Source organism: Conger conger, chromosome 3 (genome assembly GCF_963514075.1).
Source record: "Conger conger chromosome 3, fConCon1.1, whole genome shotgun sequence".
NCBI lineage: Eukaryota > Metazoa > Chordata > Actinopteri > Anguilliformes > Congridae > Conger > Conger conger.
Genome location: NC_083762.1, coordinates 7,201,283 through 7,224,990, shown reverse-complemented (window position 1 = coordinate 7,224,990; position 23,708 = coordinate 7,201,283). Strand labels below are relative to the sequence as shown.

At 42.8% G+C, this 23,708-nt stretch overlaps 2 protein-coding genes across 2 annotated transcripts; one reads left to right on the top strand and one right to left on the bottom strand.

Moving 5' to 3' along the window:
* Positions 1-743: 743 nt before the first annotated feature.
* On the bottom strand, positions 744-14,203 carry LOC133123154 (seipin-like). Its single transcript, XM_061233456.1, has 11 exons — positions 14,191-14,203; positions 10,740-11,154; positions 9,811-9,892; positions 8,602-8,745; positions 7,433-7,567; positions 7,219-7,316; positions 6,494-6,635; positions 4,279-4,345; positions 3,675-3,746; positions 3,188-3,262; positions 744-2,591 (listed from the first exon to the last, which is right to left on the bottom strand). Exons 1-11 carry the CDS (start codon positions 14,201-14,203, stop codon positions 2,401-2,403), a joined length of 1,434 nt encoding a protein of 477 aa, XP_061089440.1. The 3' UTR covers positions 744-2,400.
* A 2,434-nt stretch (positions 14,204-16,637) lies between these two features.
* On the top strand, positions 16,638-21,527 carry LOC133124328 (guanine nucleotide-binding protein G(I)/G(S)/G(O) subunit gamma-3). The gene is made up of 3 exons (XM_061235441.1): positions 16,638-16,869; positions 19,572-19,671; positions 20,242-21,527. Exons 2-3 carry the CDS (start codon positions 19,573-19,575, stop codon positions 20,368-20,370), a joined length of 228 nt encoding a protein of 75 aa, XP_061091425.1. The 5' UTR covers positions 16,638-16,869; position 19,572; the 3' UTR covers positions 20,371-21,527.
* Positions 21,528-23,708: the final 2,181 nt, after the last annotated feature.

Here is a 23,708-nt window from a genome sequence, read left to right as displayed (position 1 = left end):
TTCTGAAATTCTCTGTTTTGCCAGTGCACTAAGCCGTCGTCTCTAGTAAGCTTTTCAACTGTGTTTATTTCACTCCCAACACAGTACCCTCGATGTACATGTATTTGCATGTGGTCAAAATAATCCACAAGTTACCAAAGCATGGCCTCGTGGGTAGCAGGTACTGGCTTGAAGCATTGCTCCGAGAATAAAAACAGACGTTGAAAACGCCACCTAATGGTTCTCTATTGTACCTACATCCAATGGGGCACAGACTAACGGTCAAATGTTACCGTTGCTCAATACCGTAGGGTTACTGTTACAGAATCATTGATTACAGTATGTGAGTTTAATATGAAATTATTTCCTTGGCACTTTTTAACATTCAGTGACAATATTGTAACAATATTGCAAAATATAACATTTCATAATTGCCACGTTATTATTACGTCATTTTTGTTTTCACATTTCAGAGTCAGTTTCAAACATACGGGGAACGGAGCCATTTAAATTTCGATTTTCAAAGTGGTTACCCAACTAAACTACGTTGAAAAAGACAGCATTGGTGGTTGTCCCTCGGCAGTCTTCCTTTTCCAAAATGCACTGCAGCTGGATTATGAAGAAAAATAAGAACACTCTGGGCTCCTGGTTTCAAATGGAGTGTGGTGTTCAAAAGTGTGGTGAACTTTTATGACCACCAGTCAAAACAAATGTCACAGCCTCCAACAAAACTGAAAAATTAAGAATAGACACAAAACTGTAACTGAATTAAAACAGAAAAACTGGTATTCATATTTATTTAATAAAAGCTATAATATTACACTGAAACATGAAGTAAAACAAAATAAATGTTTTAGGTTTTACACCAATGCACAGCTTCCTTAGTCAAGCTTGAACAAATAATAATAATTTGACCTTTAGTTAAACATGGAACATTTAAGACAATATTTCAACGTTTTCTGCAAATGTTGGATGTTCTTCCACAACAGTCTGCAGTTCCACCTTTGAGTGCAAACCTTGCGATGCATTACAGTACCCTGTTCATTCCAAAAAACCCAACCACACCGCACTATCTACCCACAACAGACTCTCCTCCACTGTCAAAACCCTTTGGCACTTGACCAAAACACTTTTCCCAATGTGTTTTTAAGGCTTATTTTGGCCAAAATTAAGCTAGTTAAATGATTTGTATTAAGCCTTAGATTACATACCATACAAATAATATATTCAAACCCAAACAATTTACCAAAACCCAGTATTGCATGAAAATATTCATAACCATGTTGTTAAGTTTTCTTTTTTCTCTTTCAACATGAAAAAAAACATTTCAAAAAATATTAATCATATCAGTAAAAGTAAAGCCTGCAGGATATTACACCTGGCCAGTATATATGTAAAACAATACATCTGAAATTGATATGGTTATCGGGTTATAACAGAAATATAGACATGAAGCCTCTTAAAGCATTGATCCCTTCCCTGTAATATGTGTTTGTTGAAATCAAACACTTTTTTTGGTAACTTATTTAATAAATTTAAAATTTAAGCTGCTTTGTACTTTATACTTTTTGAAGTGTGCAATACTGAGACACACTGAGACAGCAAGGTACCAGATTGTCTTTAAGCTTACCAAATTGTGTGCTTGTACTTTAGTGTTGTACATGTGGTGAGTGTGCTTGCCTGTAGATACAATATGTGTAGCTGCGTGTTCTATATTTGTGTATGTGCGTGGTAAGTGTACCCTACCAAGGACTATAATAAGCACTTAAATAGGACATGCCAGTCCCCATTCAAAAAATTACTTATGCTTTATAAAGTAAGGTTTCTACAGTATGGATCATCTTTTGGCAAGAACAGGACAATCGAAAAGGCCTGTGTAGAGGTGTGTACATGGCTGTGTGTATATACACTCACTTTATTAGGTATTTATTAGAGTTATGTTTTAGACTTAAGTCTTCTGCCGCTGTAGCCTGTCCACTTAAGTGTTTTTGATGTGTTGTGTGTTCAGAGATGCTCTTCTGTATACCACTGTAACTTCGATCACATTTCTTCCCCATTCGGACATTTGGTTTGAAAAACAGCTGAACCTCTTGACCATATCTGCATGCTTTTATGCATTTAGTTGCTGCCACATGATTAAATATTTGCATTAACATGCGTGTGTGTGTGTGTGTGTGTGTGTGTGTATGTGAGTCTCTGTGTGTGTATGTGTGTGTGTGTGCGTGTGTGTGTGTGTGTGTGCGTGTCTGTGTGTGTGTGTGTGTGTGTATGTGTGGGTGTGTGTGTGTGTGTGTGCGTGTCTGTGTGTCTGTGTGTGTGTGGGTGTGTGGGTGTGTGTGGGTGTATTGCTTGTGTACAGATACTGTCTGTATTGCCAGCTCGTTCAGGAGCCCCGTTCAGGAGCCCGTTCAGGAGCCCCGTTCAGGAGCTCATACAGGCCCCGTGGCGCTGGCGCAGGACAGACTCTGAGGTCTGTGCTTTCTCCAGAGTCCCCTCGGCGCCTTCTTTATCTGCCACGTCTTCAGGGTCGGCCTCCTCCTCACTCACACCGCCCTCCAGAACATCAGAGGCCCTGATCAGAACGGGAGGCTGCTCAGCGGATGAATCCAGTTCTGACAGACAGGCCGAGACAAGAACGGAGAGAGAGAGAGAGCGCGTGAGTGAGTTAGAATGAGAAAGAGAGAGAGAGAGTGAGTGAGTGAGAGTGAAAAAGTGAGTGAGAAAGTGAGTGAGAGAGAGCGCGAGTGAGCGAATGAGTGAGAGCGAGAAAGAGAGAGAGCAAGAGAGGAGTGTATTTATTCTGATATGGAGCAAAAACACATGCAATAGTACAGTATATGTTAAAACAAACATGGGAAGACACAAACACAAACAGGGACACAAACAGGCAAAACTCAGAAGTCCTGGTCCAGGAAGACTGGAGTAAGAAAGAAGGAAATGAAATGACCACAGCATGCAAAACTACGCAAGGCGACAGAGTCTGTTTGTATGACATCAAACAGGTGAGCTCACTTGCATGAATTATTAGTTATGCACTAAAACTCAGACTTTAGTGGGAATGAGAGAAATCTCATATAAGCAGAATATAGAAGTCCCAGTGCAGCTTACCAGTTCATTCTGGCCACTTCAAGCACATCCTATGTGCAAATGTGCAAGTTCCCCTTTACCGCTTCGATTGCCTGAGTATGGTTTTGACATGAATATTTACCTGTGGCATTGTCCTGTGCACCAGACCATCCATTCAGAGAACTCATGGATTCTGGGAGCTCTGTCTCCAGCTCAGCTGCACAACACAAACACATACAAACGCACACCACTTTAACACAAACCTGGAGCTCAGCTACACAACACAAACACATACAAAAGCACAGCCCTGTAACTCAAACCTGGAGTTCAGCTACACAACACAAACACATACAAATGCACACCACTTTAACACAAACCTGGAGTTCAGCTACACAACACAAACGCATACAAACACACACCCCTGTAACTCAAACCTGGAGCTCAGCTACACAACACAAACACATACAAACGCACAGCCCTGTAACTCAAACCTGGAGTTCAGCTACACAACACAAACACATACAAATGCACACCACTTTAACACAAACCTGGAGTTCAACTACACAACACAAACACATACAAACACACACCCCTGTAACTCAAGACTGGTACTGAAGTCTTTTTCTAACCTTTCCTCTGTGGAGTAAACGCTTCAGAATCAGATTCTTGTACAGAGTTCGTAGTGCTGTCATTTCTGGTCTCTGAAAAACAGGCACCACATAACAGTCCATTACAATGCTTTTCATTTTAAATGTAAATGTAAATGTTTTCAATTAAAACAGAAGAAACATATGTTAAAATGGTAGTATGCTATTATAGTATTTAATTCAAGACTATTTCATAATATTGAATCCATTGTCAGTATTATATTTAACCATTGAAAGCTGCGCAAAATGACACGTTGTATTTTCCACTTTACTGAGGAAGGATGTGATGCAGTCCAGACCGTGTATTGCATTGAATTCATGACGAAGCATCCTCTATGGGACAAACGTTGTGCTCCAATCAAAGTGTGAAGGCGTGTGGGACAGTGTGTCACTGTCTGTGCCAAAAAGAACTGTGGGCACTAGACTGACCAGCAGGGGGCGCTGCTGTGCAAAAACATGGTGATTCCACCGATTGAATGTCGCACTCCTTGGCTGAGGCCACTAATGCACGGCCCTGTTGGCCTGGTTCAGATTCAGTAGCAGCACTACGGGAGCCGTAGCGTGGTGTGGTGCACAGCGCATTTACTCTGGCTGAGGCGTCTTCTGCCCTCTTCCCTCCTGGACTGTGGGCGAGTCCCATCCCCCACCGCAACCTTACACACACACACACGCGCACACACACGCACGCGCACACACACACGCACACGCACACGCACACGCACGCACACGCACGCGCGCACACGCACACACGCACACACACACACACACACACACACGCACGCGCACACACGCACGCGCACACACGCACACGCACACACGCACACGCACACGCACACACGCACACACACACACGCACACACACACACACACACGCACACACACACACACACACACAGACAGAAGTATGTGATCAATACGAATGACAGCCATGGCCAGAGTATCAAGTGCTTTGCATCTGGAAGAGAACCAAGTGCGGATTACCCATGTACACTGTGTTCCAAATTATTATGCAAATGATATTTTTCTCTGATTTTCCTAAATAGTCGATGCAAATGACAGTCAGCATAATTTTCAAGTCATCAACTGTTAGGGTATAATTAGAATGTTATTGAACAAACCTCCCATTGATAACAGTATTTTTTTCAAAAATAAAAAACTTAAAATGCACTGTTCCAAATTACATGACATTACATTACATTATTGGCATTTGACAGACGCTCTTATCCAGAGCAATGTACAGTTGATTAGACTAAGCAGGAGACAATCCTCCCCTGGAGCAATGCAGGGTTAAGGGCCTTGCTCAAGGGCCCAACGGCTGTGCGGATCTTATTGTGGCTACACCGGGATTAGAACCACCGACCTTGCGTGTCCCAGTCATTTACCTTAACCACTACGCTACATTTTATAGGTTGTAAAGAACTATAAATTTCAATCAAAAACATTTTAACATAGGACCCCTTATTTGATAGCAGCTTCACAATTCTTGCATCCATTGAACTTGTGAGTTTTTTGGAGAGTTTCTGCTTGAATTTCTTTGCAGGATATCAAAATAGAATCCCAGAGCTGCTGTTTGGATGTGAACTGCCTCCCACCCTCATAGATCTTTTGCTTGAGGATGCTCCAAAGGCTCTCAATAGGGTTGAGGTCAGGGGAGGATGGGGGTCACACCATGAGTTTCTCTCCCTTTATGCCCATAGCAGCCAATGATGCAGAGGTATTCCTTGCAGCATGAGATGGTGCATTGTCATGCATGAAGATGATTTTGTTACGGAAAGCACCATGGAAGAAAGTGGTCAGTCAGAAACTCCACATACTTTTCAGAGGTCATTTTCACACCAGCTCTCTCCCCATGATTCCGGCCCAAAACATGACTCCGCCACCTCCTTGCTGTGTCGCAGCCTTGTTGGGACACGGTGGCCGTCCACCAACCATCCACTACTCCATCCATCTGGACCATCCAGGGTTGCACGGCACTCATCAGTGAACAAGACTGTTTGAAAATTAGTCTTCATGTATTTCTGGGCCCACTGCAGCCGTTTCTGCTTGTGAGCATTGGTTAGGGGCGGCCGAATAGAAGGTTTATACATAAATGCAAACCTTTGGAGGATCCTACACCTTGATGTTCGCGGGACTCCAGAGGCACCAGCAGCTTCAAATACCTGTTTGCTGCTTTGTAATAGCATTTTAGCAGCTGCTCTCTTAATCCGATGTTTTTGTCTGGCAGAAACCTTCCTCATTGTGCCTTTATCTGCACAAACCCGTGTGTGCTCTGAATCAGCCACAAATCTCTTAACAGTACGATGATCACGCTTAGGTTTTCGTGAAATATCTAAGGTTTTCATTTCATACCTTGTCCAAGGCATTGAACTATTTCACGCTTTTCGGCAGCAGAGAGATCCTTTTTCTTTCCCATATTGCTTGAAAATGGTGGTCTGCTTAATAATGTGGAACGTCCTTCTTAAGTAATTTTTCCTTTAATTGGGCTCACCTGGCAAACTAATTATCACAGGTGTCTGAGATTGATTTCAGTGATCCAAAGAGCCCTGAGACACAATACCATCCATGAGTTTAATTGAAAAACAAAAAATGTAATCTTTATGACACTTAAATACAATTCGCATAATAATTTGGAACGCGGTGTATATTTAAAAAAGTTATTTTCCCAGTTATGTACCTTAACCACTACGCTACAAGCTGCCCCTGTATGGACAGTGCAGTTAATGCAGATATTAAGGACATAAATACAGAAGTAGTGAATAACAAAGGGGATGATGAAGACCGTTTGCTAGGCTCGCACTCACCCTGAATCTGACCTGCTCAGACGGCCAAATCCCCCCCCAGACAAACTGCAGGTAACTGAAGAGCACCAGCACGCTCAGGAAGGCAAAGTTACTGGTGATGCCCGCTATCGCCGACAACAGGGGGAAGTTAAAGAGGAAGTACCTGCACAGAGCATAACGACAAGAGAGAGAGAGAGAGAGAGAGAGAGAGAGAGAGAGAGCGAGCGAGCGAGAGAGAGAGAGAGAGAGAGCGAGAGAGTGAGAGAGAGAGACAGAGAGAGAGCGAGAGAGAGACAGAGAGAGCAAGAGAGAGCGAGTAAGAGAGTGAGAGAGAGAGACAGAGAGAGAGCGAGACACAGAGAGAGACAGAGTGAGTGAGAGACAGAGAGTGAGTGAGAGAGACAGAGAGAGAGCAAGAGAGTGAGACAGAGAGAGCAAGAGAGTGTGAGAGAGAGAGAGAGACAGAGAGAGAGCGAGAGAGCGAGAGAGAGAGACAGAGAGCGAGAGAGAGAGACAGAGAGTGAGTGAGAGAGACAGAGAGAGTGAGTGAGAGAGACACAGAGAGAGAGCAAGAGAGTGAGAGAGGAGTGTATTTATTCTGACATGCAGAAAACACACATGCAATAGCACAGTAGATAACAACACAAAATACCTAAAATATAATATCACCCCAGCCATTCACCGCTGTGGTCAGATTGCAGAAGAATGTCATACGAACAGCTGCAGATTCTAAACATATAATTTACCTAATGCCAGTGAAGTGAGCATGGATCCGCAGCTCAGCGGAGTAGATCTGTATTCGGCGAGACTGGACCTCAATCACTGCCCCCACGGTTGGCTGGTACTGAGGAGACCCAAAGTATTTTACACCAGTGTGTGAACAGAGGCGAGGTCATTAGAACAGCGGTACAGTGGCAAATGAGAGGCCACCATCGGAACATGACATCACACTGTACTTACAGAGTTCTCCCTGTAGGCGGAGTAGAGCTCCACCTCCACCAGCTGCTTTTGCTGTGACACTCCAGCCAGCAGGAGGGGCGAGAACAGCACCGTGTCCAGGGTCTGCAGCAGCTTGGAGCGGTAATGCAGCATGGCCTGATGGGATACGGGAGGACTCAGTCAGGGACGGCCCATATAAAACAACCACATCAGTGCAGCCACACAGAGCTGGGGGGGGGGGGGGGGGGGGGGACATGGGGAGAGAGCTGGTCGGCCCCTTTAGGGTCCCTGAAGGTGTGAAAATGACCTCTGAAAAGTATGTGGAGTTTCTGACTGACCACTTTCTTCCATGGTACAAAAAGAAAAACCGTGCTTTCCGTAACAAAATCATCTTCATGCATGACAATGCACCATCTCATGCTGCAAGGAATATCTCTGCATCATTGGCTGCTATGGGCATAAAAGGAGAGAAACTCATGATTCAGGGCATGCAGACAGCTGCATCCACAAGGGGGCAGGGGAGGGAAGGCCGCAGGCTTCATTTACGGGCCAGTTAGGAGGCATCGAAGCGGCGGGCCCTGGAGGACGGACGGACGGACACGCGGTGAGACAGAGGGGAAGACACGGGTGAGGACACGGCGTACTCACAGTGCCAGAGCCAGAGGAGACGAGCTGGCTCACCTGGGGGAAAGGGAGAGGGAGAGTGACCGAGTGGACGAGGGGCTGATGAGAGGAGGGAGCGATAGAGGAGAGGGGAGAAGAGAGACTCAGGAGACCGACCGGGGAGAGCTCCTGTCTGCCTCTGCTCTCTGTGCGTGAACGGGTGGGACGGCCTGTAGCGTAGTGGTTAAGGTAAATGACTGGGACACGCAAGGTCGGTGGTTCTAATCCTGGAGTAGCCACAATAAGATCCGCATAGCCGTTGGGCCCTAACCGTGCATTGCTCCAGGGGAGGATTGTCTCCTGCTTAGTCTAATCAATTGTACGTCGCTCTGGATAAGAGCGTCTGCCAAATGCCAATTATGTAATGTAATGTAATCAACAACTGAGAACCAGTCAGGACACATTTTTTTTTTTTTTAAAGGTTATTATATCTCACTGACACTACTCTCAGGCGAAGAAACGCAGTAGCACAACATACTTTAACCCGCTCACAAACAGACAGCCGACACAGACAGAAAGTAACTCACGGAGCGAGAAATGGCGGAGATGACGTGACCCTCCTTCCTGTAACAGGACATCCTGATCATGAACATCCCTAGCTCCTGATTGGCTGGCGACTCGGGCATCTCCAGCTCCAGAGAGATCCGATAGGGCTGCCCGTAGACCATCACCTTGGGGAGAGGACTGGGTGAATTACAGATGCAAGTACACCTGCAATCGGTCCCGTCCCGTTAAAGTAATCACTGAATGTATGAGACAGCAGTGTGCCAAGAGAACAGAGAGAGAAATCTACAATCGGTTTCAGTTTGTTGTGGTAGATGCTGCAGTGGGGCTTCAGAACAGCAGCAAGCCTCTCCCTGTTTACATTCAGTAGCAGCAGTAGGTGACAAATAAATTGTAGATTACAATAGAAATGTGCAAACCCTTATTCTAGGCTCATTTCATCAGTGAATGAAACTAAATTGGAAGCACAATACAAGCTGTCTAAATATCTTATCAGCAAACTCCTAATTTAACACTCCTGTTTTCTCAGCAGCAAATTCCAACAGTCTATTTGCAATAATAATAGCAGAGTACTACAATGTGCACAAAATGTCCTGTATTTGCTCCTACTTAAAAGAATGTGAATTACACTTTGAATTCAGGGGCCTTCAGACCTTTGGACCTTGGCTCAACTCTTTTGCTTTTCATTTCAGCAAGTTTTACATGGTCTTGTCCGTGACAAGACTACGAGCCAGTTTCCACTACTTTTTTTTTTTTTTTGCTGTGCTCTACTAAATTTTCCAGATCAGGAGCACCAATGCTCCCTGGTAAAAAGCCTACCCTAGAACCCTGAACAGTGCCCCACTGATCAATGACTCATCTCTTCAGGCTGCACCTTTCCCTCCCTACCTCACCACCATGATTAGCCCTGTATATGCCATAGACTATAATGGCACTTATATAGTTAGATATTGTTGTGGTTTTGTATTAGCTATTGTATTGTACTCGGGGTATTCTAGCTGCCAACCGTGGTATGCTAGTTCGTAAGTTGATGTACTCTTCAAGGGTTCAGATTGTATCTGTACGGTCACGCTAGGACTCGGAACCGTACTGTCCTCTCGGGTCCTCTTCACACTTGTTCCTGTGTTTGATCTGCACTTCGTTGTACGTTGCTCTGGATAAGAGTGTCTGCTAAATGCCTTGTATTGTAATGTAATGTAATGTAATGCAACACACTGACACCCCCAGCATACCTGGTCTCGGCCGTTCCTCAGTAGGGAGACGTTCGCCAGGGGAAAGGAGCAGAGGTATGAGCTGGAGGGGTCACAGTCTGTCCTGAAGCACAAAGGAAGGTTTTCAGGGTACTTTTATCACTGAACATATACAAAGAAAGATGTTTACCCTCGGCATAATTTGAAATATTATATTATATTATTATATTATGAAATATAATATTATTAGGTTATGGATAAGATGCATTTTGATGCTTAAATGACCTACAACAGAACTGACAGAAGTATTTTCATTTGTGTGATTGGAGCAATGCAAAAGCGGCTAAATCTTTTCTTTTTTTAAAGATTTTTTTACTTCTTCTGGATTTTAAGTATTCCCGTGCTGTGACCATATTTTAAGTGCCAATGTGCTGACTCAGAAGGCAGCCAATCCTCCTCATTGAAAGGACTTGTGAACGTCATCACAAAGTCATTTTATTTCTGTACAATGAATGTCATTAAGTTTTAAAAAGAGCAGGGTCTTCGGAGCTACAACACTGCAAAAAAAAGTCTCTCTAAACAAGTGTTTGTCTTGAGACTTAAAATATTTTTAGTAATAGAAACAGCATTTTAAGTCTAAACAGAAGAGTAAAATACTGAAAAAAAAAAGACTGAAATACTGACATTGGCTGAGGTGGTAAGAGCAGTCATCTGGCAGACGGAGGGTTGCCGGTTCAATCCCACCCTGGGTGTGTCAAAGTGTCCCTGAGCAAGACACCTAACCCCCAATTGCTCCTGACGAGCTGGTCGGTGCCTTACATGGCAGCCAATCGCCGTCGGTGTGTGAGTGTGTGTGTGAATGTGTGAATGAGAAGCATCAATTGCACAGCACTGTGGATAAAGGCCGCTATATAAATGGCAAACACATTCAAGCGCACACATAAGGACGTGCGAGCAAACGCAAAAGGTACCTGTAGTAGTAGTGTACCGGGGTGGAAAATCTGGCGGTGGGCATGTAGGAGTAGTAAAAGCTTCCGTAGAGGAAGATGGCGACCCAGAGCAGGAGCACGAGGACGCAGAGCAGGATGGCGGCCTGCAGCAGGGTCCTCCGGGCTCGCAGCACGGCCAGGGCCACCGCGTCCTGCAGCCAGACCAGGGCCGGGCCCGCCGCGGACCCGGCATCCTGCTGCGCGGGGGGGGCCCCGCCACGCTGGGGCTGCCTGCTGCCGTCCGTCCTGGATGCTGGGGTGGGGGGGCGGGGGCTCCCCGCTGAAGTCCGTCGACACCGACGCCTCTCGTCGCTCCGCTTCGTGGCTGCGCTCAAGTCTCTGTCTTTTTCTCCGAGCCGAGGTCTTGAGCGCGGAGGTGTAAACCACGGTGCGTGTCCTTAAACTCTCGCCTTCGCTGTCGTCCCAGAACCCTGATCTTGTGTGCTTCGATCGCAATCCCCTCACAGTAGGCTGTTTGTCCACCAACTGTCAACCAACTGTCACCCGAAGGTTTGTGACTCTGTCCACCAACTGTCAACCAACTGTCACCCAAAGTTTTGTGACTCCATTTGCTGTTATGGTAGCCTTAGTCCCAACTACAACACGTCAAAATGAGCATTCCCCTTGAATGACAACCATCCCCTCACCAATCCCTGTTTAATGGCCGGTCAGCAAAGCCCACAAAAATGAGTCACTTTCTGCTTTTAATTCAAAAAGCCAAAAACTCCACCCTCTTCTCTTCATCTTCATGACACACAACATCCCATGAGAAACACCCTTTATTTCCTAGTAGAAGAAAAAAGGGAAAAAAACTGGAGAAATCTGTAAAAGAGTAAGGAGAACGATAGAAAATGAAGTTAGGCTAATAAAATTGCTCATCAATTTCATGCCAAACAAAGTTACTTTTGTATTTGTTAAACAAAAACATAGTTAATAGCCAGGCTATTTCAACAGTGTGCGTATTTGTCAAAGTTGACTGGCGTCTCTACTGTACAACATAACCTGATGGCAGGGAGAACAGTGGATAATCTGCTAGCCAAGCAAAATTGGAAGAAATCAGACATGGTCGCAAGGAAAACAGTAGTGCGACTGACCCCAATTATTATTTTAGAGCGTGACAGTCGTCATCAGATCGCTGCCAGACGGAGCTTGCCAACTCCTCACAATAAACACACGCAGAGCAGTTCTCTCAGGAAGGGGTATCTTCCCACTGTGAAAAATTCTGTTAACTCTGCTCACAGTAAATCAATACATAATCTGTGCTTTTTCATGTTACACTCAGAGTTTAAGTTATAGTGTCCTTACAAGTAGGACACATTAAAAACGTGCACAGTTATTGATGAAAAACATAATCTTCTAGCTGCTCAGGTTAATTTGATCAGAGCTACGTTACGTCAAAGCAGGAATTGCGTGACTGTTGCGCGTTAACACTTTGCTACGTTCTCTAATGTATCACGCAGGTAAATAGCTGGGAAATTTGAGATACTCTCTAGTTTACAGCAGTTGTCGCTCATTCAAGAATGAGCTTTCAAGAAAGTTCAAGGGCAAGGCACCCCAGTGGCTCACAAGCTAGATGAACATAGATGCAGCTTGCTTCCTGGTCATACTGAAAAACAACTAGTCTCATTCACCTCTAGTATACAGTTAGCAGATCGCGGATTTAACCAACTAGCACGTCTACGATTCACATGTGATTAACCACCTAATACAGCAAGCAAGCTAACGCTGCCCAAATGCATAACCTGTACTATCTGCCTGTATCCTAATCGGTTAGCATCAGCTAGCTAACAGTTAGGAAGTGGCGAATGCCTCCCTGCTTGATATAATTTAGCTGTTGTATAGCAAGCTAATGTTGATTTTTCTGCTCACTCACCTTTAAAATGATCTCCTATTATAACGCATAATGAATTATAATGTCACTTTAAACTGACTTAGAAGTTAGGACAAAGATCAAACTTGCACCAAAACACGTTTTCTTCCGACCACAAATACGGTGGCCTCCGAGATGCTAAAATATTTTTTGCGATTCGCAAACACAAAATTGGTCCATTTTCGCTCGACATAGTTTGGTCATCATATGACACACACTGACTTCTTGGTAGCAGCTATGTTGACGCCAGAATTGCCCCTGGCAGACCCACATAAAATATTTTGTTCCGTAGACAGACGTCATAGAATGGAGATCATTTGATTACTTTGTCTTGCTTGTGTAACATTTTCATACACCAAAGAGCTAACAGGAATCCACAAACCACCGACTGTGATTCATTCATTTTCTGTTAGCTTTTATGTTTTATAATTCATATAATTAATATCCAATGTTAATGAAAAGGCCAGAAAGATACAAAATAATTTTTTTGATCAAAAAATTAATCTGAATAGGTATCCTACATATGGCGGCACGGATGGCGCAGTGGGTAGCACTGCTGCCTCACAGCAAGGAGGTCCTGGGTTCGAATCCCCGTCGGCCGGGGCCTCTCTGTGCGGAGTTTGCATGTTCTCCCCGTGTCTGCGTGGGTTTCCTCCGGGTACTCCGGTTTCCTCCCACAGTCCAAAGGCATGCAGGTTAGGCTGATTGGAGAGTCTAAATTGCCCGTAGGTATGAGTGTGTGAGTGAATGGTGTGTGTGCCCTGCGATGGACTGGCGACCTGTCCAGGGTGCATTCCTGCCTTTCGCCCAATGTATGCTGGGATAGGCTCCAGCCCCCCTGCGACCCTGTTCAGGATAAGCGGGTTCAGATAATGGATGGATGGATGGATGGTATCCTACATAATATATCTCTGCCAAATGTCTGACACATTCAAAATATGATCCAAAACAAATGCCTTCATTTCTGTTCTTGTGTTTCAGTATTAACTCCTAGTTGCTCCTTTAAAAATAAAAAAAAGTTAACAAGTAAGTATAGTTTAATAAACCTTTCATATAACACCAACACAGCCTCTTTTTTAAAGACAAGTTTTTATTTGTGAAAAAGGTGTACAACAGCCACAATGAATAAACATAAAAGTAGACAAAATATCCTCATGTCCCTCATCCCTGTCCTTCCCCAGTACACACACACACAGACATCTATACACACAAACAGATGGGCACACACAAATCCATGTGGTCACAGATAATGTAGGACACATGCACACACACACATACACACACACACACACACACACACACACACACACACACACACACACACACTCACAAACAAACATACAAACAAAAATAAGCAGTGACATAGTAGTTATAATTAATCCACCAGGAATCGGTGTACAAACAGAAAGACATTTAGATAAGTTTAGAGATACTGCAGGGTCTGTTTCCTCTAGAAAAAAGAAAAGAAAAGATATTTGTAATACATGCTATGCATATAAAAACCCACATAAGTACATCAGTACACACATCCATACCTTCAGGCACATATGCATTCATACTTACTGTGGAAGACCATGTGTCCCACATAAGGCATGACCTTTAAGCAACCACAAGTATGCATGTGTCTGTTTATTCATCAGCAGTCAGATGAAGTTGGTTTGGCCAGCCGTATGATAAAGATGTTTCAAATGAGTTCATTCAGCAGGAACAAGAAGAATATGTACATGGGTGGAACAATACAAGTGTATAGTTTTGCCATAAAACACAGAGTATGTATACATTTATCTGACATAGTGTTTAATAGATAAAGACATCTTTTTCTATACCTAAAATTGATTTTGTCAGTGTAATAAGTTCTTCGATAGCTTCCCAAAAGAGATGCACAAAGAGATGATTACACTTTGGACAATTTGGTTAATTATCGTGAGAGTATATTAGTAAAGCATCCGTTAGGGTGAGATATCATTTATGAGCAAATATAAAGTTTGCTTCCTTGAAAATGGACCCATGGACCCATGGACCCATGAGGCATCCTGTCTACCCAAAGACAATAACACTCAGTTCTTTGCTGGGCTGACCAGAAATAATAGCACTGGGGGTTGGGGAGATGAAGACCCCCATGGGTTCTGGCATCATGAGGGTTGTTCAACTGATCTGTGGCTTTTTATTTCCCCAGATGAATTTGGAAATATAGTTGTTAAGGGGAGGTACCACACTTGAATAGGGAAAAAATACTTCCCTCCAATCAAAATTACATTTTATATTTTGAATGTGAACAGAAATGCAAAAATATATTTTTTAAATACTTTTATTTCTTTAGGAACATATGCAAATTAACTCATGAATTATTTGAAAATGAAGTGAAAATTTGCATTAGTTAAAAAAAGAATAATCCCAGCGGATTAAGTTACAGTTCATTTTTCTGTTTCAACGTGTGAATTGAGAAAATGACCTATCCAGCCGAAATAGCCCCTGATCGCCTTAAGAGATTTTAAAAATGGATTCTTCCTAACAGAGATAATGGTTGTATCACCCAATTATGCATATCCATTCTTTTCCTATGAGAGGGGTCACAGCCTGTTATAGGTCAAAATGAGGAACAATTTCCCTTGACCTCTTTGTGTAATACAGTAATATGTGCAATATGTTCATTGATTGGGGTAGTTTTTATAATACCAAAAGTGTTAACCTTTAATACAAATATGGAGATCAGTCCTAACGTATTTATAAAAATGGCCAAAAAAGCCATCTGGCCCAGAACAAGTATTTGTGGGCATTGACTTAATTGTGCCCAGCACTTCTGCCATTGTAAATCAAGAATTCATGTTCATCTACTTCAGGTAGTTCAGGTAAAATGATGCTTTTGCAGATAGTCATCCAATTCCGCTTTTGAATAATTACAATGAGACTTGTATAAATTCATCATAGAATCTGTGGAAAGGGGCGGCACGGATGGTGCAGTGGGTAGCACTGCCGCCTCACAGCAAGGAGGTCCTGGGTTCGAATCCCCGTCGGCCGGGGCCTCTCTGTGCGGAGTTTGCATGTTCTCCCCGTGTCTGCGTGGGTTTCCTCTGGGTACTCCGGTTTCCTCCCACAGTCCAAAGACATGCACGTTAGGCTGATTGGAGAGTCTAAATTGCCCGTAGGTATGAGTGTGTGAGTGAATGGTGTGTGTGCCCTGCGATAGACTGGCGACCTGTCCAGGGTGTATTCCTGCCTTTCGCCCAATGTATGCTGGGATAGGCTCCAGCCCCCTGCGACCCTGATCAGGATAAGCGGGTTCAGATAATGGATGGATGGATGGATGGATCTGTGGAAAGATTCATCTCTTTCAGATGATATGTTATGTTATTATCGTTATGACAAATTACTTTGATTTTGCCCGTCTGCGGTATCCGAATTTTTTGGCAACTCCTATTTGACGGAAAGGTGGCTAACTGAAAATGAAGATGTATTTATGTGTGATTAACAAGGAGGAGGAGAGGAGAGCGACAGGGGAACCGGTCAGCGCTGTGAAAGACAAAGGGGTGGGAGGTGGGGGAGACAGCATTGTTCCCATGGTAACCGCTGAAGGAGAAAGGGGAGGGGTAATTTATTGGAGCAACTGCTAAATACAGACATTAGCAGACAACACTTAACCTACAGATGCACACACTGTGACTGCTGAAAACATGAATGTGTGTCACAGAACACAGACACAATCTGTGCACATAGTCACTGGTCAGGTGTCTTTATATTTCAACCCATATATATTTCCTTAAATTATTCTCATTGGCAATCTGGCCCAATCTCTCTTCCCTTCCTTTACCATTCACACTCCACTTCCGCTATTAAGCACTTAAATAATTCATGATTTGCAACCAACACTTAGCTATAGAGGCCCCTTTCTGTAAGGAGTGGTACCCACCCCCCCCCCCCCCCCTCCCCTCCACAGAGGGCTCACAGATGGTACGTCCCAGTCCAGCCCACATGCGAAATTAAATCCGATGCAGTCTTGTATCTTTTTCGTTGGCAGATTCCACTAACCACAGAGGGGGAGATTCCCGTTTGAGCCGAGACCCCGCGTCACACTGAAGAACTGCGGCCAGCCGGAGTGTGCTGAATGGTGTAGCATCAACACTGTCTATGAGGGCGGGGTCCGGCTGCGCTGATACCCCTTGCAGCGAGAGAGAGCGGGAGATAGAGGGAGATAAGAGAAGAGGACAGAGGGAGAGATTGTACCAGGAGAGGAAGACGACACGGGTAAGGAGGGAGAAGGACAGAAAGTGGTGGACAAAAGCAGGCCCACAGACTGGGATGGAGAAAAGCCATCAGACCTCTGCTGGCTTGTCTTCTCCAGCTGCTCCTTTCTTTCCTTCCCTCCATTTCTTAACTTCTACATCCCTCCGTTCACATTTCCATTCGCTGTTAAACCGTGAACTCTATTTTCAATATTTTCAATATGATAATTTCACTGCTATTTCCTAATTGGCTCATTTGTGGTTTGCACGCATGGAGGGTGAGTGCGGAGATTGAAGTGTATCTGGTCGTGTTGCACTGCTTGATTTGGGGTATATTAGCTGTCTGAGAATTTCAGCAAATTTTAAATATTGAAACCAGTACCTTCCTTTGGTGGTGAAGTTTAACTAAAACAATTATCACATGTGGAGACTGCCATTTTGTGGATAAAGAGGGTATTACAATAAAAATGGCTCCATAATCCTGGGCTATTTGTAATTTTATCACTGTATTTGATTTGCTTTGCATTCAATATGTTTCGCACGCACTATTAATTGATGCGATTTCTGGCTTGCAGATATTAAATATGACGTCTCTGTTACATTGGCAACTATGACTCACTGATCATGATGTGGGAATATGAAGTACTTTTACACAAATAGGCTACGTGAAACCAACAATATCTTTATCAATTCCCTCAAGAGGCCCATATGAGATAACAGAACGCAAACAAATTATAAACATTCAAATTATAAACATATGGGGCAGATTCTGTGCATCATAACAACTGCTATTTTTACATCTTTCTAAAGTGGGGTTTTCTAGGGTGTTGGGCTTTTAGCAGGAAGTGAAAGTGATACCAGACATATAATGGTTGGACACTACATATCAATAGCCAATATTTTGCGATATACAGTAATTCTGGAGCATGAAAACTAAAAGTAGCCTGTCCCCTCATGACCTGAGATCACAACTTCCCGCTTATCTTGTACAGTCATTTATATATTCAGCCACAAACTCATAATAAAAAAGACAATCTTAAAAGCTATTCTAAGCATAACTGGGGCCAATACAGGCAATTAAGGACTGGAATAGTGCCTTCTTTCTTATTTATTCTTGTCAGTATCTACTGCATTCAAGTTGTATTATTTGAAGACTTGGGCTACCTGAAAATAAATAAAAATGAAAGCATCAATATTATTTTTCAGCTGTTATGCATAATGAACTTGTTCTAGCAATGTTTCTAAGATTTTTACTAATGAGATTGGTGGTGTTTTGACTAGTATCTTCATAATAATGGTTAAAGATTATACTTTGATGATTAATTGAGATTAAGACATGATTAAATTAACTGACCTCCCAACCCTTGGGGTGCTTCCTTCAGGTTTAATAATATAAAGTTGAGTGTCATTAGCATAGCAATGATAGCATTCCTCATTTCTAGGGTTGAAACACCAAGGGATAACTGTATACAGGCAGATCCATACATATGGATATCCTCAGCCCTGAGGAACATCACATAGAATGCTTACTTTCCTTGACTCAAAATGTCCAAGCAAAACAACTATGTTTCTGTTATATAGGATTCAAATCACGGAACATTAAAATATGAGCACCATTGCAGTACATTGCCAATGGTCAATGCATTTCTTGAAGATACCTTCAAACAAAAATAGGACAAGGTTGGCGTTGAAATCCTTATTTTGGAAACATTGTCAATAATTGTATCAATTTCCCCTTCTTCATGTATAAACATCACCCCGAGATCCATTACCATTCAGAAGAAGCATTATTATTAGACTCAGCCATTAAAGTGTCACCTTTATAAGTGGTGCAACAAAATACCGCCCTGAACAGGACGTTCCTGCACCAAATAGAGTACCCACACTTTATGTGACTTATCAAGATTACTGCATGGATAATAACCAGAGAAAAAAATTAAATAAACAACCAAAGCAGTAGACTTAAATTCCTAAGCTGTACCACAAACTGGAAATGTACATGTACGACACCTGCATAGCAGGTAGTGTTACTCATATTGGCAAAAACAATTTAACTACTAACTGCAGTGTTCAAAAGGGAAATACCATAGTAGACTAAAAACCTATTACAGCTTGGCTTAGGGGGAACTGCTCATTCAGCAGCAGTAGACCACTCTGTCTGAAGACAGATTTGTGTTAATGGGACACAGGTACAGCTGACAGACATTACATTACATTAGTGGCATTTGGCAGACACTCTCATCCAGAGTGACATACAGTTGATTAGACTAAGCAGGAGACAATCCTCTCCTGAAGCAAGGCAGGGTTAAGGGCCTTGCTCAAGGGCCCAACGGCTGTGCGGATCTTATCGTGGCTACACCGGTGATCGAACCACCGACCTTGCGTGTCCCAGTCATGTACCTTAACCACTACGCTACAGGCCACCCAGACACAAGCAATCAGACAACGCAGGAAAAAAGGTGACCAGTAGGAGAAAAACACTTCACCCACCGAGGTGGGTCGTCTGCCGATGACCTAAAGATGAAGAGGAAGCAAGGGATGTTATTACCGGCTTCTTACTTCCAGGGAACGTAACCAGTGCAAACATAAACATTTGTCCCATGTCATCAACCTGCACGTCATTGTGGCCATTGTCCAAGGATTTACTGAGGCTGCACAAGCTCATTCATAAATACACTTCACATGTAAAATGCCTGTTTGTGCCTGTGTGTCTCTCTGTGATAGGATGAAAGGAGACACTCCTGTGAATAGCACCATGAGCGTGGGTCAGGCAAGGAAGCTAGTGGAACAACTGAAGATTGAAGCCAGTATGTGCCGGATCAAGGTGAGAGATGAGGGTTTTCACAGGTTTTGGCCGTATGTGAATTCGGGTCACAACACAGCACCCTGCTCCTGGTGCGTCTAATTCTAGCTCTAACTTGGCAGTTGAACCCAAATAAAATGCACACACCAATTTATGCTCCAAGGTGGCTTAGTGTAACATAACATAACATACCATAACATAATAATAGTCGGTACTATCTATGTATAATCCTAAACACATATTCCTGTAGCTAGCTAAACACTTAATTACTGTTTTCCACTTTACATTAGCATGCCAGATAACTCAATATTTTTGTGTTTTGTATTTTTTAACGTACAGGTTAACTGCTCGTAAACAACTGTGTTTAACGTCTCACTCATATCATGTTACTACCTTCAACTGGTTGCTTTGTCCAGTTACAGCGATGTATTGTATGTATTCACAAGAGACACCTTTCTGGAGCCCGATACCCTGAAGTCAATTTAACGCAAAGCCCAAACCACAACTACACTGGCTTAACGTACTGTTTAAGTACCTCAGCCGCAGACAGATGTTTGTTTGTAAAAGACAAACACCTCTTCCTCCTGCCAGGTGTCCAAGGCTGCCGCAGACTTGATGGCGTACTGTGATGCCCATGCGTGTGAGGATCCTCTCATCACCCCTGTGCCGACGTCCGAAAACCCCTTCAGGGAGAAGAAGTTCTTCTGCGCCCTGCTCTGAGAGACAGATAAATGCACATCTACAGACACAGCTCCACACCGATGCAGCAGCTCAAAGCGGACATGGGGTCACTCGTTCATTTAAAATACACATCTACAGACACAGCTCCACACCGATGCAGCAGCTCAAAGCAGACATGGGGTCACTCGTTCATTTAAAATACACATTTACAGACACAGCATCACACCGATGCAGCATCTCAAAGCAGACATGGGGTCACTCGTTCATTTCAAATACACATTTACAGACACAGCACCACTCGTTTACATCTACAGACACAACACCACACTGATGCAGTAGCTGAAAGCAGACATGGGGTCACTCGTTCATTTAAAATACACATCTACAGACACAGCACCACACCGATGCAGCAGCTGAAAGCAGACATGGGGTCACTCGTTCATTTAAAATACACATCTACAGACAGCACCAGACAGATGCAGCAGCTCAAAGCAGACATGGGGTCACTCGTTCATTTAAAATACACATTTACAGACACAGCACCACTCGTTTACATCTACAGACACAACACCAGACAGATGCAGCAGCTCAAAGCAGACATGGGGTCACTCGTTCATTTAAAAAAGAGAAAAATCTGAAGGGGATTCTGGGGCTGATGGGCACACAGAAATGTTTGTATAATTATTTGCAACTTTGATACTATGTGCACACAGGTTCAACATAATTTAGCCAAATATTATTTTAACATTTTTATTTTGTCAACAGTTTTCAATTGCAAACAAAAAATACTTTAAATACTTCCGAGCTGTTGCAGCTAGCATATAGTACCTTAATTTTTTTTTGTTTTGCAAGACCAAAAGACTCACAGAATGACTATGAGTGAATGCACAGCAAGACAACACTATTGAAAGTTAAAAAAAGAAATGCAAAATATAATTGGGAAAAATATGGAAATAATCAGGATTGGCATAGTCATCCAGATTCAAACATTCCATGAGAAAAACACAACTCTTTCTCAAGAGTCTTGCTGCGACAATCGGCATCACATCTTTATACCAAACTGAAATGGACTGAATTTATGCAGTAGGCGTGAGTGTGTGGAGGAGGGCCAAGGATAGATGAGGGGACAGAGTGAGTGTTTTGGTAAAGCATTTGTTATGGAAAATATATGATAATAAACACTCCAGTAACCACAATGTGTTGTTTGCCATTTTGTAATGTACAGTAGCACCAAGAATGCATACCCTCAGCAATTACGTGGAACTGCATTCTATGCCAAGTGTATTTCCATGTTTTTAGTTTACTTTATAATGTTTTTAAATGTATTGTAATATAGCATTATTTTAGATTCTGAGCGGCCCTGTACATATAGTAAGTAATTTTTACAATGCAACCCGTTAATTCACAAAGATTCCCCCCAGCGATTTGTGATGAGTTACAAAATTAGCATAGACATTCTGGAGAAATACAATCCAATAGCAGGAGTCTATATTTACTGTTAAATAATTGACTACTAATACACACTTCTAAGGAAGAAGTCATACCAGTTATATCTGGCATAAACTAAACGGATACCAGGCAAAATGTCCTGAATCAGAAACCATTACTTTTTACATTACATTACATTACGTGGCATTTAGCAGACGCTCTTATCCAGAGCGACGTACAACAAAGTGCAAATCAAACACAAGAACAAGTGCAAAAGTGGACCTTAGAACTGCTTTGTTTAATTGCTTAAAATATATAGTGACAGGATTCACATTTCCTGCTAAACAGTTGGTTCCCTATTTTACATTACGTTACATTAAAGGTATTTGGCAGATGCTCTTATCCAGACTGACGTACAGTTGATTATACTAAGCAGGAGACAATCCTCTCCTGGAGCAATGCAGGGTTAAGGGCCTTGCTCAAGGGCCCGGAGCTGTGCAGATCTTATTGTGGCTACACTGGGGATTGAACCAATGACCTTGCGGGGCCCAGTCATGTGCCTTAACCACTACACTACAGGCCAACCACTATAGATATATTTTTTAAGTAATTACTGACATTGACCTAGATCCATATACGTATCAGTTTCTCCTGTTATAGTATCCGGCTTTTTTTTTTTTCTTTCAACCTTTCTAGCTGCACTCATGAATGGAATCGCTGTAACAGGAAAGAACTTCTCTCTAAGTAATATACAATCACTCCCTCTGAAACCAATTGTTATTGTCTACAGCTCCTTATGTCTGTCTTCTCCCACTCCTCCCCTCACTCCTGCCTTTCAATCCCACATTTCCTTGCCAATTCCTTCTCCTTCTCACTCTTACATTCCTTCGTTCATCTCCTTTTCACTGTTACCTTTTTTGCCTTTTACCCTTTTCCTCCTACCTTCAACTCTCTCCCTCCTCCTTCCACAATTATTTGCTGAGGGTGTTCATTTTCACCTATGCTAAAAAAAACCCTGCTTTGTCTGCTCAATCTGCTATGTGTTCAGTCTAGAATAGACGGCTTGCAACGTTCCGCTACAATTATGGTATGTTTGCTCCCGGTTTTTTGAGCGGCAGTCGCCAGTTCTTCTCTGTGGTCTCTGGTTCTTCATTAACTGGCGACAACATGATGATGACACGAAGCCCATAAGCCATGAGCCGCGTTTGGTTCTCCGTCCCCAGTCTTTAGAACGTGACAAAGTAAACATCGCTAATCCCCCCCCCTTCCCCCCCCCGCAGTGTTGCCAGTTTAAGTGAAATCCCCCTTTTTCGGGGATTTAAGATATTGTCGGAGAGAGCTCATTATCCTGTATTTGCGTCATTTTATAACAACGCTCTTTTGTATGGTAAGCCTATCTGCAACAAATTTGAGCTCTATTATGTTAAACATGGATAGCAATCGATGCATTTATTTTTACGATCAGATTTAAGATATCTGGTATAGGAAAGGATACTTTACAGTGGGACTAGCCAACTGCAGCAATCAATGTCTCATTGTAAAAATACTCAGATGAGCCTATTTTGTTTTACAGATGTTTTTGCAACAATTAACATACGAAATTAATAACATCATATAAAGCATTATATATTGATCCTTTAGCAAAAATACGTATTTCTACTTAGTGGTTTGGATTCAGATATCATGCAAATGGGAGTAATGTTTTACAAGTCTGACTGACAAAAATGTTTGGCCAATGTATACATTATTATTAAAGCGTATTTATTTAATTGTTTAGTCTATAGAGGGTAGCGTTTGAATACAAATACAGTTATAGCTATTTTTTAGGTTTGGCTTAGAGCAATTCCTTCATTAACATGCTAAATAAGTCATATATCATATTCTACAACAGAGATAGGAATGCTACAAGCGCAAGGCGATAAAATGTGGACAAACTGGCCACTAAACCT